This window comes from Chiloscyllium plagiosum, unplaced genomic scaffold (assembly GCF_037043375.1).
Source record: "Chiloscyllium plagiosum isolate Xiang-an unplaced genomic scaffold, Cpla_swu_hap1 HiC_scaffold_17, whole genome shotgun sequence".
NCBI classification, from domain to species: Eukaryota; Metazoa; Chordata; class Chondrichthyes; order Orectolobiformes; family Hemiscylliidae; genus Chiloscyllium; species Chiloscyllium plagiosum.
In genome coordinates, this window is record NW_028270155.1 from 61,948,107 (window position 1) to 61,962,136 (window position 14,030).

Below are 14,030 nucleotides of genomic sequence, written 5' to 3' on the forward strand. Positions count from 1 at the left end.
ATGCTGCACAGTGGTGTGATCCACCAAGCATGATCCAGGGTATCCTCTCAGGTACGTAACAGCCCTCCAAGCATGATCCAGGGTATCCTCTCAGGTACGTGACAACCCTCCAAGCATGATCCAGGGTATCCTCTCAGGTACGTAACAGCCCTCCAAGCATGATCCAGGGTATCCTCTCAGGTATGTAACAGCCCTCCAAGCATGATCCAGGGTATCCTCTCAGGTACGTAACAGCCCTCCAAGCATGATCCAGGGTATCCTCTCAGGTACGTGACAGCCCTCCAAGCATGATCCAGTGTATCCTCTCAGGGACGTAACAGCCCTCCAAGCATGATCCAGGGTATCCTCTCAGGTACGTAACAGCCCACCAAGAATGATCCAGGGTGTCCTCTCAGGTATGTAAGAGCCCCTTCATGTTCTTGAAGATGAGAGTGCTCCAAAGTACAGGGAATTCTTACTGATCGAGTCTCCCACTTTAGTGTGATCATCAGTGATGGTCATTGTCAGAGAGCGTGGAGTGAGGCCTGGTGTGAGGATCATGGAAACAGTTTGTATCATAACTGCAGAGACAGTATGGGTTTACTGATGGACGCAGGTACAGGGATTGTGATGTCCAATTAATCCATGCCTGTTGATTGAGGTGGAGACAGGATATCAGTTTTGTGCTACCTCATTTCCATTGTTGCTACATACAACCACTGCCCCGGGGCTGATCATTGGCTAAACAGATCAGTAAAGGCTCCAGGATCATGTGTGTCAAACATCGTCTAAAGCCAGTGTCCACTTCGAGATGGGGAGATGCTCTTTGGCTGCAGATGGTGCTGAGACCATTCAAACATCAGGGTTGTGGAACAGCCAACAGTGCTGATCCTCGGGGACAGCATGGATCAGACTTTCAGATATGCACCGCAAATCTTATTGGAAGAGGTATTGAAAAGAAGAGATGTAATGAATAGGAGAGGTGCACGGTGTACTCAGAATCCCTCAGTCACATCTCGAGTCATCAGAGATCCACCACCCACTGACACACAACAACCATCAGTAAAGACACAGCCTTAACGCACACACGTTTTCCCTCATCCACACACTCTTCACACTATTATAATACCCCCAACTTTGACACACTGCCAGCTATTCAACCAGAACAGCTGCATCAGCATTGCATGTTACTCACGGACACACTCACTTCATTCTTGCAGGACAGGGTGGGTCACAGATGAGGAGGCAGGAAGTGGGGGGAGAGGCCCCTGTGTGTTTCAGCTGCTCTGGAGGAGACAGCATTAGCCATTGTGTTGGTTTTTACTCTTGCTTTGTGGGGAAAGTAAACAATGTGACGGTCAGTGACTGAGAACCAATAAGGAATCGCTGACTTGGAAGTTGAGTTAAAATTCTAGGTACAAAAACAGAAGTTGCTGGAAAAGCTCAGCAGGTCTGGCAACATCTGCAGAGAGAAATCAAAGTTAATGTTTCTGGAAACCGGACCTGAAGCGTTAAGTCTGATTTCCCTTCACAGATGCTGCCAGACCTGCTGAACTTTCTCTGTTTTTGTTTCTGATTTACAGCATCTGCAGTTCTTTCGGTTTTTATTTTGAAATTCTTGGTATTGCTTGTGAATGATGTGTTCACATCCAGCCTGAACAGAAAGGGCCTGCCTCATTCCAGATATCGTTTTTGTTTTTCCACTTCTCCCTTCCCATTCTTACACCTGTTCCTCAGCTTCTCAACTCAGAGGGGACAGCGAAAGCCTCATGATGACGTAGGATCACTATAAACCCAGTGGCCGCCTTCTGTAGTCTGGTCTATCAGAGTCTCTGTCTGAGCTTGTTACAGGAGTCTATTGTGTGATCTTGTGTTCAGGCATTCTCATTATAACAAACATACTGCAGACCAGGACAAATCCTGACACCTGCTCAGCTGGAGATGACTGGGCTCTTCCAGAACAGTTCAGGACATTGCTTCAGGACATCAATGGTCTGTTCTAAAGAATGGGAGCATGTCAATGTCATGTGCACATGTGCAAGGTTCCCATCTGGAGTCATGGGCCATATCATGAGGTCATCCTGCTGATCATTGACCAATCTTTGCTTTGCCAGGATAATGGGCACAGATGGCACAGAGGACTGCCACAGAATGAATGTGTCAGAATTGCTGCCAGGATAAAGGGCATGTACTGAAAGATACGTTACCTGTGGTCACACAGCAGACCCACATTGAGGGAGTGGAATTACTTTCAGCTCAGGGAAATGGTAAAACGTAAACTGTAATCATACACAAGGCACTGTGTGTGAGCTCATTGACAAACCCGCACTGTGTAAAGGCTGCAATCCAAAGAAATCCTTCAATTTGTTCCACCTTCAAGAGGGACTGGGATGAATTTCATTCCCTTTGAATGGAGAGTCTCTCTCATGCAGGAGTATACTGAAAACTGCAAGCTGTTGCAGCCTCAGGGAAACTCAGAAGCTTAAGAGTTCAGAGCCACAGTCCGATTGATGGCCATTATTAATGCTTCCCTGAAGAAGGGCTCATGCCCGAAACGTCGATTTTCCTGCTCCTTGGATGCTGCCTGAGTTGCTGCGCCTTTCTAGCAACACATTTTCAGCATTATTAATGCTGTCCCTGCTTAGCTCTGAGGTTGCGCTGCAATAGTTGGTAAATTGAGTGAAATAGTCTCAAATTATTTTCATTGCTAACATTCAGATAGAAATTGCTTCTGAACCAGCCTTAGCTGACATGGTATCTGATTGAAAGCCTTTTCCCTTTTCTCATGGTTACTCCTCTGTTTGTTTTCTCAGTTAGGCTCATAGTCAAGATGAAGCCTTACAAGTCCCATTATGTTTGATGACAACTGATTAATATTCAAACCTTTAATCTACCAAAAAAATCAGCACTATCCAGACCACTCCCTGTACCACTGTCTGTACCACTGCCTGTACCACTCCCTGTACCACTCCCTGCATCTATTAACAAGAATGGAAAGATGCCCAAATGCACAAAATTGCAGCATCAGCCAGAAAGAATACTGCAATCCTACAATTAACTCAGAAGTCTCGAAGTAGCACAGGTGATGATCTTAATGTTGTGTTCAGGGTGAACCATGGGGTCGGCTGGATGATGGAACTCCAAAGTGGCAGCACTGGTGTCAAATCGCTGCTACTCACTGACTGACATCATGCTCTATCTCCTGTCGATGATGCTGGTGATCATTAGGTACATGCACACAAACTCTTCGATGAATATGGTATCTCCTGTGCTCCTGTTGGAAGTGTGTGTGCACATCCTTGGTACATTTTCAAAACTTGAGTGGTCTCATGGTACTGCTTGTATCCCGCTAGGAGATCTGCTGTCACACTATGCAACACCCTTCTGACTTGTACCATCCCCCCATAGACACTATATCGAACCTGCAAACCCTCTCTGACATCTTTCATTGAGTCTACCACAGTTGATGCCTCTTTCTCCAGCCCCCACTTTGTCCTTCAGAAGAGACCTTTCTGGCTTTTCAGTTCTGAACCAGTCGCTGAAACACTGACACTTTCTTTTCTGGGTGTCACATTTTAGGTTCTTTTTGCTCTTGAAATGTCAACCCCCCTCTTCATTTTCAATGTGGTTTCTTTATGAAAATCTGAGCATATATTTTATTAGATACATTCCAAAGACCTTTGTTTCCTTCAGTAGTTTGTGCTGACTGACCCTGTCCTTTAAGCTTGGAGTTAATCTGAGAGACCCTGCAAACGGTCTCCAACCTAGCGATAGGTTTGAATTCAGAGTTTCCCCTTCCTGACCAAGGTTTGGAAGAGCCCATGCTATTTTACCCATTACTGATATACCAACACCCACAGTTCATGGAATATGGTGTGGCATGCACTTGGTCCAGAACATTCTGGTTATTTGAGTCCTTTGGAATCTTGCTGCCCTGGCTGTTTTCTTTGTCAATGAATACACCTCAATGTTCATCATTTCTCCTTCCATTACGGTTTGTCCCTCAACTCAGACAGGGTATGACCCTTCGAGCCAGCAGTGGGAGCTGGGTGGAGATGAGAACCATTGATCCCAGTCCATCATACAGGTGGGATGACTGAATGCACAAGGGTAAGACCTCGATCCAAACACTCCACGTCAACACTTTGTACGTTTGACTATAGTGAGTGGAGTCTGTCTTCACCCAGAAATTAGGCTGCTGTTCATTCCATTTCTTCATTTGATTTTAATCAGAAATTCTACTGCAACCTATATGTATATCTTTGCAGATTAAAAATCAAACTGTTCTAAATCGTGTGGTTGGAATTGAAGTGGGGAATAGAGCGTTTGATAATCTGACAGACCCTGTGATAATTGTATTTAACAAATCATCACCGGTAAGGACATTTTTCACTTTTCATTATTCAATTGATTAAAAGGAAATATTCATGTTAAGAGTGGTAAAGATTTATTGATCATTTTCTTCATACTAGGTAAAGGCCATTCCAAAATGTGTCTTCTGGGAGTTACAACAAAATGGTAAGGAAAACGGTCATGTTATGAAAGATTTCAATTATGCTGGACCCAAGGATCGCGTTCTCAGTGCTACCCCTTTCTCTTGCAGGGAACACAGCTGAGGGTCACTGGAACGATTCTGGCTGCACAACACAAAACACAGTCAATGAAGTCATCTGTCGATGCAATCACCTGACTTTCTTTGCGGTCTTGCTGGTAGGGTCAATGTAATGCAATATTTTGTATCTTTTGGCCTATTCCACTTTGGCTGCAATCAATAAACTTTCACTCCAATAATCCTTCATTGCATATTAAGATGTAAAAACAGACAAGAGAGACCAATTGTTTTATTAGGACAGTCCCATCCCATCCCATCCATTTCCCCCATTCCTTTCTTCCATCTTTACAGGGAGGCAAGAGAAATTAAATTTGAGGGTGAAGCTTTGGTAAGTGTCACACTGACCCTGATAGGTCCATGAGACAATGCCAACTGATGTCACAATCACTGTTAATCCACTCACCTTGGGTAGATCAAGAAGTCTCCCACTCACCAAAACTCATCCAGCTCCCTATGGATTGGTTGCAGTAAATCTCTCACTCCCACTGTGTGCTGGTGATTTCTTCCAGAGGTTTATGGCTCTTGGGAAGTGAATTGCTTCGGAATACGTAACCCAAGTGCTGTCTTAATAACCCATACTTATTCCCACCTCTCACTTGTCATCTCCCACAGCCCAACTGTCTTCACTGCCTATCCCACCAGGATTGTCACCATTAGGACTGGGAGTTTCATTGGGTTGGCTTCTGTTCTGATGCCATAACTTTTCCGGAAATGTGGTGAAAGCCCGTTTTATGTGCGGCAGTGTGATTTCGGCCCGAACCCATTAGACTGATTGAGGTGGAGTGGGAGCAGCTCTGGGAAAATTCCCAGTCCTCATCATATCCCCTCAAAGGCAGCACTTTTCCAAGGTGAGAAGGCCCAGCTTGCTCAGTTTGCTCTGATCTCCATGAAGCCTCAGACTCCGTGTCAATAACGTCGCTGTCCTCAAAACCTCTTCCAGGGACTCCCCAACTATCTGAGGGGACCAAACCTAAAACAGTCAGTGAGATGTGGCCACACCAAGGCCTTGGACACAGTATGGACAGATTTCTAGTTTAACATTGAATTGTTCCAGTTATTTGTTCTGACACCTCATTGGTTTTCTTTCAGCTGCCTAATGACATTAATCATCAACCTTCCTTCCCATTTATCCTCATAGCAAATTTTTCTTCAGGGAATTGAGGAAACCTGCCTTCCTTACATGGCCTATTTATATGAAGATAACCTCTGCCTGTTTTTGGTCCACATGGAGAAAGTGAGGGCTGCAGATGCTGGAGATCAGAGTGTGTTGCTGGAAAAGCACAGCAGGTCAGGCAGCATCCGAGGAGCAGGAGAAAATAGATGTTCCAGGCATAAGCCCTTCATCAGGAATTAGTGCAGGCTCATGAGATAATCAGGTCATTAATCCAAGCAGATAATGTGCTGCCTGGTCTGTTATGAGCAGTGATTCCAATCACACAATAGTGTGCTTGTTTCTTAACCATGATCCGTACCTTAGTAAGGCGCTGAGTCATACTGGACAAGGCAGGATTAGAAATAAATGTTGGTTTTGCTCAACAATCCCAGAATGAAGAAAATAACAGCAGTGCATCAGAATATGGACATGAGCTATTCCCCCATTACTCTCCAGGTGCTGAGTATCTGATGTGGAGCTTGTCGTTCTGGGGATTGTGTGGAGGCCCAGCAGCTCAGAGTAGAAAAGAGAATTGTTCAGAGTGTGCACATCTTTGTGGCTGCTTTCAGACTGACCTGGCCTTAGATCAGGTGTTTGTGTGGCTTCTCAACAGGAGATGAGTAGATATCACAGGGGGACCCCAACCCGGAGGTGAGGGAAAGTGCAGTGAAAGTCGGGTGTGTCACTCAGTTGAAGAAAACATTACCCAATCCTCATGTCAATGGTCTCGTTTTCTGTTATAAAGCAAATCGATGGGAACCAACACTTGGATGAGAAGACATTGAGATCGCTAACATCCATCACCCAGATTGGTTGTGGTGTTTCTGGCATTTTCACAGCAATTACTTTAATCATCCACTTTATTCTCAGGTAGGAACATTAATCATCAAACATAAAATTTCATGTAGAAGAAGCCATTCTCAATGATCTCACTGTACAATCACAATATATAACAAATGTCTCCTTGAAGATAGAGCTCATGAGTAATTCACAGCAGCAAGTTCATTAAACAAAGCTTACTTCTGTTTTAATGTTTGATATTAATTCTAAGAGTATTGTAGCTGAGTAGTGATTCACTTTACTTTCAGATTGTACCTCAGTATGTCATGGTCAGAGTTTGTATCTGCAGTGAGCAGTGTCACTACCTCGGAGTTAGCAGCTCTGGGTTCAAGTCCCACTCCAGGACTTGAGGACCATAGAGGGTGCATCCACACTGAGGCCAGACTGATCATCGAGCTACAATTCCTTCCAGCACACCTTTAGCAGGTGGTCAGAGAGGGGGAGTTTCCTGATTAGGGGGGCTTGCTGTAGAGAGGGACCCCTCAAGCTGTGCCTTCAGGTTATCCACCTGCTCCAGGAGATGGCAGTTATAGAAACAACCATCGGCACATGCTTCACCTGCCTCAGGCATCTCCAGATGCAGGAAGTCTTCAAAGTCAATGTTTAGCAGCTTGCTGTTTTTCTCCCAAATGGAGTCATTGAGATATACAGCACGGTTAGAGACCTTCAGACCAACTCGTCCGTGCAGACCAAATATCTGAAATTAATCTAGTCCTATTTACCAGCACTTGGTTCATATCCTTCGAAACTCTTCCTATTCATATACCCATCCAGATTCCAGTTAAATGCTGTAATTGTACCAGCCTCCATCACTTTCTCTGGCAGCTCATTTTATACACACACCACTCTTTGTTTGAAAATGTTACTCCTTAGGTCCCTTTTAAATCTTTCCCCTCTTATCCCAAAGCTATGCTTTCTAGTTCTGGACTTGCCCACCCCAGGGAAAAGACCTTGTCTATTTATCCTATCCATATAAGGTCACCCCTCAGCCTCCGATGCTCCACTGAAAACAGCCCCAGCCTATCCAGCCTCTCCCTGGAGTTCAAACCCTCCAACCCTCGCAACATCCTTGTAAATCTTCTGTGAACCCTTTCAAGTTTCACAACATCCTTCCTATAGGAGGATGACCAGAATTGCACACAATATTCCAAAAGTGGCCAAACCAATGTCCTGTACAGCTGGAACATGACCTCCAAATTCCTATATTCAATGCTCTGTTCAATCAAGGAAAACACCTTCTTCACTATCCTAACTACCTGCGACTTCACTTTCAAGGAGCTATGAACCTGCACTCCAAGGTCTCTTTGTTCAGCATCACTCCCCAGGACCTCACCAGTAAATGTGTAAGTCCTGCCTTGATTTGCCTTTCCAAAATGCAACACTTCACATTTATCTAAATTAAACTCCAGCTGCCACTCCTCAACCCATTGGCCCATCTGATCAAGATCCCATTGCACTCTGAGGTAACCGTCTGCTGTTTCTTTTCCCTTCATTCAGAAAAAGACAAAAGGAAGCTTCCATCCAGATCCACGTGAATCTCTCTGCTGCCTTGTTTCTTCTCAATGTGAGCTTCTTAACCAGCACAGTGTTCAGTTCCAAGAGCACTGATGAGCTGTGTAAAGCCATTGCTGCCCTGCTGCATTACTCACTGCTTTGCAGTTTTACATGGATGGGAATTGAAGCATTTCACCTGTACCTTATGCTGATCAAAGTCTTCAACATTTACATTCAGTTTTACATGCTGAAACTCTGCCTTCTCGGTTGGGGTGAGTGTGAAGTATTCTGTCACTGAGTTATTTGTAAATGCATAGTCTGATTCTCACTGTCTCATGTAGCAACAACTTTTATTTCATTGTTACAAGAAAAGGGGCTGAAGTATAAAACAGCTATTCTTTAAGGGTTCTGGCTGTCTCTGTCACATAACAGGAGAAAATCTCTGTCAAATTTCAGGCCAAGTGTATTAAGGATCAAACTTGGTAGGAAAGTAGGAATTGTAATTGGTAAGTGAACAGATTCAAACCCAGACCGAAAACAGAATGGGAGTGATGTTTGATAGTCCAGGTTTACTTCCAGCTGGGAATGAATACAGCATGAAACATCCTTGAAATGTAACCCTGAGACAGCACCAATCAAAGACACCATCCCCTCTTGTGAGAATGGCATTAATGGTGTTAATAGATAGAGGGTTTCTCTTGATTAATTAGAGAGATTCCTCCAGCAATGAACTGTGTCTCTGATTGAAAGCTGGGTGTTAGGAATCTAAATTCAGTGCTGAAAGGTTCAAGGGTGAGGTCCCCCAGAGTCATCACTGAGAGACACATGTTAATATGTGCCGAGCATGACCATACACACAGGCCGGTATTTTAAACCAAAGAACAAGTTTTCTTCCGAAAGCTGCCACCTTCTTGTTGCTGTAGCAGGAAGTGAAGGATTCTGACAGTAACTTTCACTTTCCAATATGTCACCACTCCCCAAAACACAGCAGGCAGCTCATTTCTGACTGTACTCACATTACTCAGCAGAAAAACAGTCAGAGTCAGGGGGCAGCTCCATGCTGGGTAGAAGCCCTGCCAACTGCATTCAACATTCCCAGCACAGCACCCCACAGCAACCTGCCAACATCTGAAGTCTTAACGTCAGTGACCTCTTTGTGTGTCTGACACTCCCGTATAGTGGAATCTAGGGGGAGTGAAATTCTTCTATATCAGCTACACAGCAGGGGCTCTGAGTGAATTCAGCAGCTTGTCATACACTGTCTCAGTTTATATTCTCTGTGGATTTGACAAATATAACCAAGAGTTTTCATTTCAAGCCAAAATAAAACAAATTGAAACAAGGAAACAGGTCTCCAAGAGCAGTTTGAACTCTTGCTCTGCAAGGTTACTTCTAAAATATTGCTTAAAATAAACACAACCTGAATCACTTTCCTCTTGAGTCATTAAGACTGGGGTGCAAGGAAATAATGTTCAAAAGGGACCATCAACTCATAGTGTAAGACGAGGGTACTGATTGATCAGACCGTGTTTGGGATGGAGATGCAGCAGTAACTCAAAGCTGTTAGTCTTAGTTAGATGCTTAAACTCGGCCAGGCAAGCATACTTTGTGTAGTCAAAGTTAAACATCACACAACACCAGGTTAGAGTTTATTTGGAGGTGCTAGCTTTCAGACTGCTGCTTCTCCATCAGGTCATCGACCACCTGATGAAGAAACAGTGCTTCAAAAGCTAGTGGCTCCAAGTAAAGCTGTCGGACTATAACCTGGTGTCGTCTGGTTTTTAAGTTTGTCCACCTCAGTCCAACACTGGTCCCTCCAAATTGCGATGTCAAGGCATTGTCATGGATAAAGCAGCACGGATTGACCGTTTCCATAACCCTTTCCTCAATGAAGAATATACGATGTATGGGCAAATATCTTCTTCCTCCAAAGGATAGGGTCCTGTGTGTGAATAGATATAGCTTCTATCACTTGAAGCTAAATCACACTGTGAGCCTGATTGATAATATTAAATTGGTTTGGAGTGTAATTCTCACTGTAGTCAGAATTATTAATAAATGTTGTCCATTCACAATCACAGAATAATGTCAGTACTCTCTGTAACTGTGCTCATTTGTATTCCCAGGCCTCCCAGCTGGTGTGCTTTTAATCATCATTGGAGTACGCACAGAAAATTATGGCCAGTACTCAATCCTTCTCAATGGCGATCATGCCCCTTCTAGCATGTAAGTTTTAATAATTTAACTTTTAAGAAGTTACTGGTAAATAAAATAATGCAATAGAGAAAGAGGCCATTTGGCCGATCAAGTCTGTGCCAGCTCCTTTGGTAAAACTATCCAGTCATCCTTACTCTCCTACTCTTTCCCCATCGCTCCCCAGGTATTGACCCTTTTACCTCTGGAAACAGTTTATCTTTTGTATTGCTGAAGAAAGATGCATCTTGTCAAAGCTTTATGTCTTACATTCATCAGGACAATTTGTAAGGATACCAATTTGATGGGGGCAACAACATTTATACTTTAAGAGAGAAGAGTTGTCATTGGTGAGCCGGTAAACTCTGATTGGCTGAGGCATTACCACAGGGAAGTTAATGATGACAGTCAGGAAATAGAAGGATGGGAGAAATTGAAGAAAATCCCAGTCACTGGAGAAGTGATCCTGAATAAATTGATGGACCTGGAGGCTGACAGGTGTTTGGGTCCTGATGGACTCCATCCTAGGGTCTGAAAAGAAGTGGCTAATGAAATGATCAATCCATTTTATCTTAAATTTCCAAAATTCCCATATTGGTCAGCTTATTTCAAAAACAATGTCAATATATTGGAGGCAGTTCAGAGAGGATTTACCGGGACTAATATGTGGAATGAGAGGATTGCTTTGTGAGGAAAGGTTGGACAGGGGAGATGATGGCCTCGTGGTGTTAGGTGTGAATCCAGAGACCCAGGTAATGTTCTGGGGACCAGGGTTTGCTTCCTGCCCTGGCAGATGGAAGAATTGGAATTCAATAAAAAAAATTCTGGAATAATGACCATGAAACCATTGTCAATTGTTGGGAAAACTCCATCTGATTCACTAATGTCCTTCAGAGAAAGAAAGTGCCATCCTTACCTGGTCTGTCCTTCATGCGACTCCAGATCCAGAACAAGGCAGTTGACTCTAATTGCCCTTTTGGCAGCGAGGGATGGGCAATAACTGCTGGCCCAGCCAATGACGCATGTTTTAAAAAAATCAACTGGCATTTTGAACAGTAAGAAATTACTTGGTTGATAGATATAAGTTCCTGAGGGGTCTTGACAGGGTACATGCACAGAGCGTCACAAAGCTGTTTTTTTCCTAAAAGCTGTTCCTTGGCTCAAGGACACTCTGTTCTTGATATTATTCCGAGGGGTAATACACCAGGCTCGGCTCTGATCAGACTGGTCTGGTACAGAGATGGAAAGGATTTTGAGAGGATTGTTGTTTGTATGTAAACAGATGAGACTTCAGGCCAAAGTAGTCATGTTTTAGAAGTGACCTGTATAATGAAAGGGGAGTGGTCAGCTCTCTAGCTGAGCTGAGCAGTTTAATTCAGTCCAGAACTGGTTGGGAGTTCAACAGTGAGCTGTGTGGAAACTCACTCTGTCCTTCTAATTTCAACCTGTAAGCATGTGTTCCATTTATACTGGTGTTTAAAAGGATTTTGCTTTTTGGAACTGTTGTGTATATTCAGAACAGCATAATTAAGTCGTTTGGGTAGATTGAGTTCTGTAGGGGTTCTTTATTCTGTTTCATTGTGTAATTTTGTGAATAAATTTTTTGTCTCTTTTAAACTTGGTACTCAAACGTGCTTACTTAATCTGGGTAATTTTCACTGTCCACTTCAAACAAATTGCAAAGTTATGGTCTGTGCTGCCTGCTTAAGAATGTGTTGAGTGGTCTGGCCTAGTTCATAACAAGAGGATATTTCCTCTCATGGGGAATCAAGAGCCAGGGATCACTGTTTATAAAATCAGATGCCCCCATTTAAAACAGGCTTTTTTTTTCTTTCAGAGGGTTGTGAGTCTTTGCCATTCTCTCCCAAAAGCAATGGTGGAAGCATTGTCCTTGAATAATGTTAAGGCAATGATAGACATACTGTTGCTGAGGAGGCAATGAAAGGTTATCAGCAGGAAGCAGGAATGGCAATTTGATGTGACAATCAGTCTACCCATGGTCTTATTGAGTGGCACAGCCAGTTTGAGGGGCTGATTGGTCCACTGTTGTTCCTAATTTTTATGTGAGCATGGTTCATGCTAAGCCTTGGTTAAATGTTAATCCAGGCATGGTTGACTCTGTTTGGTCAAGGCACTGCCCTGAGAAATGAACCAAAGAATGGCAATCATCCATTTTGTTGAGTTGAAATGGGCAGTGGGTGTACATGTTCTTTCTGTCTGCAATAAACAGGGCCGATAGGTTCAGGAACACATCATTAGCCCACACTCACAACATAGTGTCCAACATTAGATGTGCTTCTGCAATTGGACAGCATATACTAAATAATCCAGTGTGCAAAGAATTATGCTAACAACCAATGTAGGATTGTCAGTCAAGCTCAGTGTGGTGTACCTGCTACTGTTACTCTGAATAACTCAATCAAGTTAGTCAAGCACAAGATTTTTTTTAAATGACCTTCTAACCTCCATTTGTGAATCCTATACTTCACAAAATGCCAATTCCATTTTGTGTGAATCCTTGTCTCTGAAGATCCCCATCACTGACATTAACTGCCTGGCCTGTAGTTACTGGGTTTATTCAAGCTTCTAGTTTACGCAGGGCTGCAACATGAGCAACCCACCAGTATCCTGGCACTGCTCCCATATCCAAGGAGAGGAATGAGATGACAGCCACTGCCAATTTCCACCCTTGATACCATCAATTACCCAAAGGTGCCTCCCATCCGGACTGGGCAACTTTTCTTGTGATGATAATTATTTGCCTCCTTTTTATCAAATCCATTCAGCTGCAGCAAGTTCAAAATTACAGGAGGGGTGAAAGGATCTCATTGAGATTTTGTCTATTATCCAGCTCCATGGGATTTCCTTCACTTCACTGCTCTTCCCTACCATGGCCAGAACACTTCTAACAATGGCTTCCCTTACGAGCCTGTACCCTTATCTCTGAATCCAATTGTGGGCCATGCTCCCGAACTAGGAGCTTGCTGACATTATTGTAATAGCAAGTCTCCTTCTCCACCATCATGTGAAACATCTGTAGTTTCCATGCTGCCAGATTGTTTTTCAACATCCACTTCTGAAACTATTTTAACTTCCTTCAACTAAATATTAGGAAGATTGAAGCTGTTGTTTTGGCCCCATTCACACCCTATATCCCCTCGCCATTGATTCTATTCCTGTCCCTGCCCCACAGCCTCAGGCTGATCTTTAAAACTTTGGTCTCTTCTATGACCTCAGGTTCAGCTTCTAGCTGCAAATGTTTCCCATCACAATATTCTGTACATGTCCCTCCCCGAGCTCTCCCTCCTCTTCAGCCCATCTGCTGCTGAACCCCTCACATATTGGGCTGAATGGCCTGTTTTCACACTCTGGATTCTATGATTCTGTATCTTTGTTGTCACCAGCCTCGACTATTCCAGTATTCTTTCTCCATCTCTGCGTCCTTCAACTCATCACAAACTCTGCAGTCATTTCTTCTTCTGCACCAAGTCCTAATTATCCACTTTCCTTTGTCCTCACTGATCTACACTAACTCCTGATCTTCCTCCTTCTCCGATTTATGATTCTGATCCTTGCTTTAAAAGCTCCATGACCTTTCCCTTCCCTATATCGTTGGAAATACTTCCCTCCCTTCAACTCTCCAGAACTCCCATTTTTAACATTCCTCACTCCTTTTGCCTCATCATTCTCTGGCATTGCCTCCTGAAGACCCTCCAATTCACTCCCTTTCTCCACAAAACATTAAAAACGACCTTGATA

The 14,030-nt window shown here is 43.7% G+C and overlaps 2 protein-coding genes across 2 annotated transcripts in view; both read left to right on the plus strand.

Annotated features, from left to right (window-relative positions):
• Window positions 1-14,030, plus strand: part of LOC148147369 (uncharacterized) — a 203,966-nt gene that overhangs the window by 93,638 nt on the left and 96,298 nt on the right. The gene's annotated exons all lie outside the window — the stretch shown is intronic.
• Window positions 1-14,030, plus strand: part of LOC122545344 (adhesion G protein-coupled receptor G2-like) — a 38,952-nt gene that overhangs the window by 13,590 nt on the left and 11,332 nt on the right. The window contains exons 4-9 of the mRNA XM_087996127.1: window positions 4,248-4,355; window positions 4,452-4,497; window positions 4,583-4,689; window positions 6,490-6,614; window positions 8,082-8,350; window positions 10,205-10,304. Of these exons, the coding sequence (XP_087852253.1) occupies window positions 4,248-4,355; window positions 4,452-4,497; window positions 4,583-4,689; window positions 6,490-6,614; window positions 8,082-8,350; window positions 10,205-10,304 (755 nt within the window). The remainder of the gene's footprint in view (window positions 1-4,247; window positions 4,356-4,451; window positions 4,498-4,582; window positions 4,690-6,489; window positions 6,615-8,081; window positions 8,351-10,204; window positions 10,305-14,030) is intronic.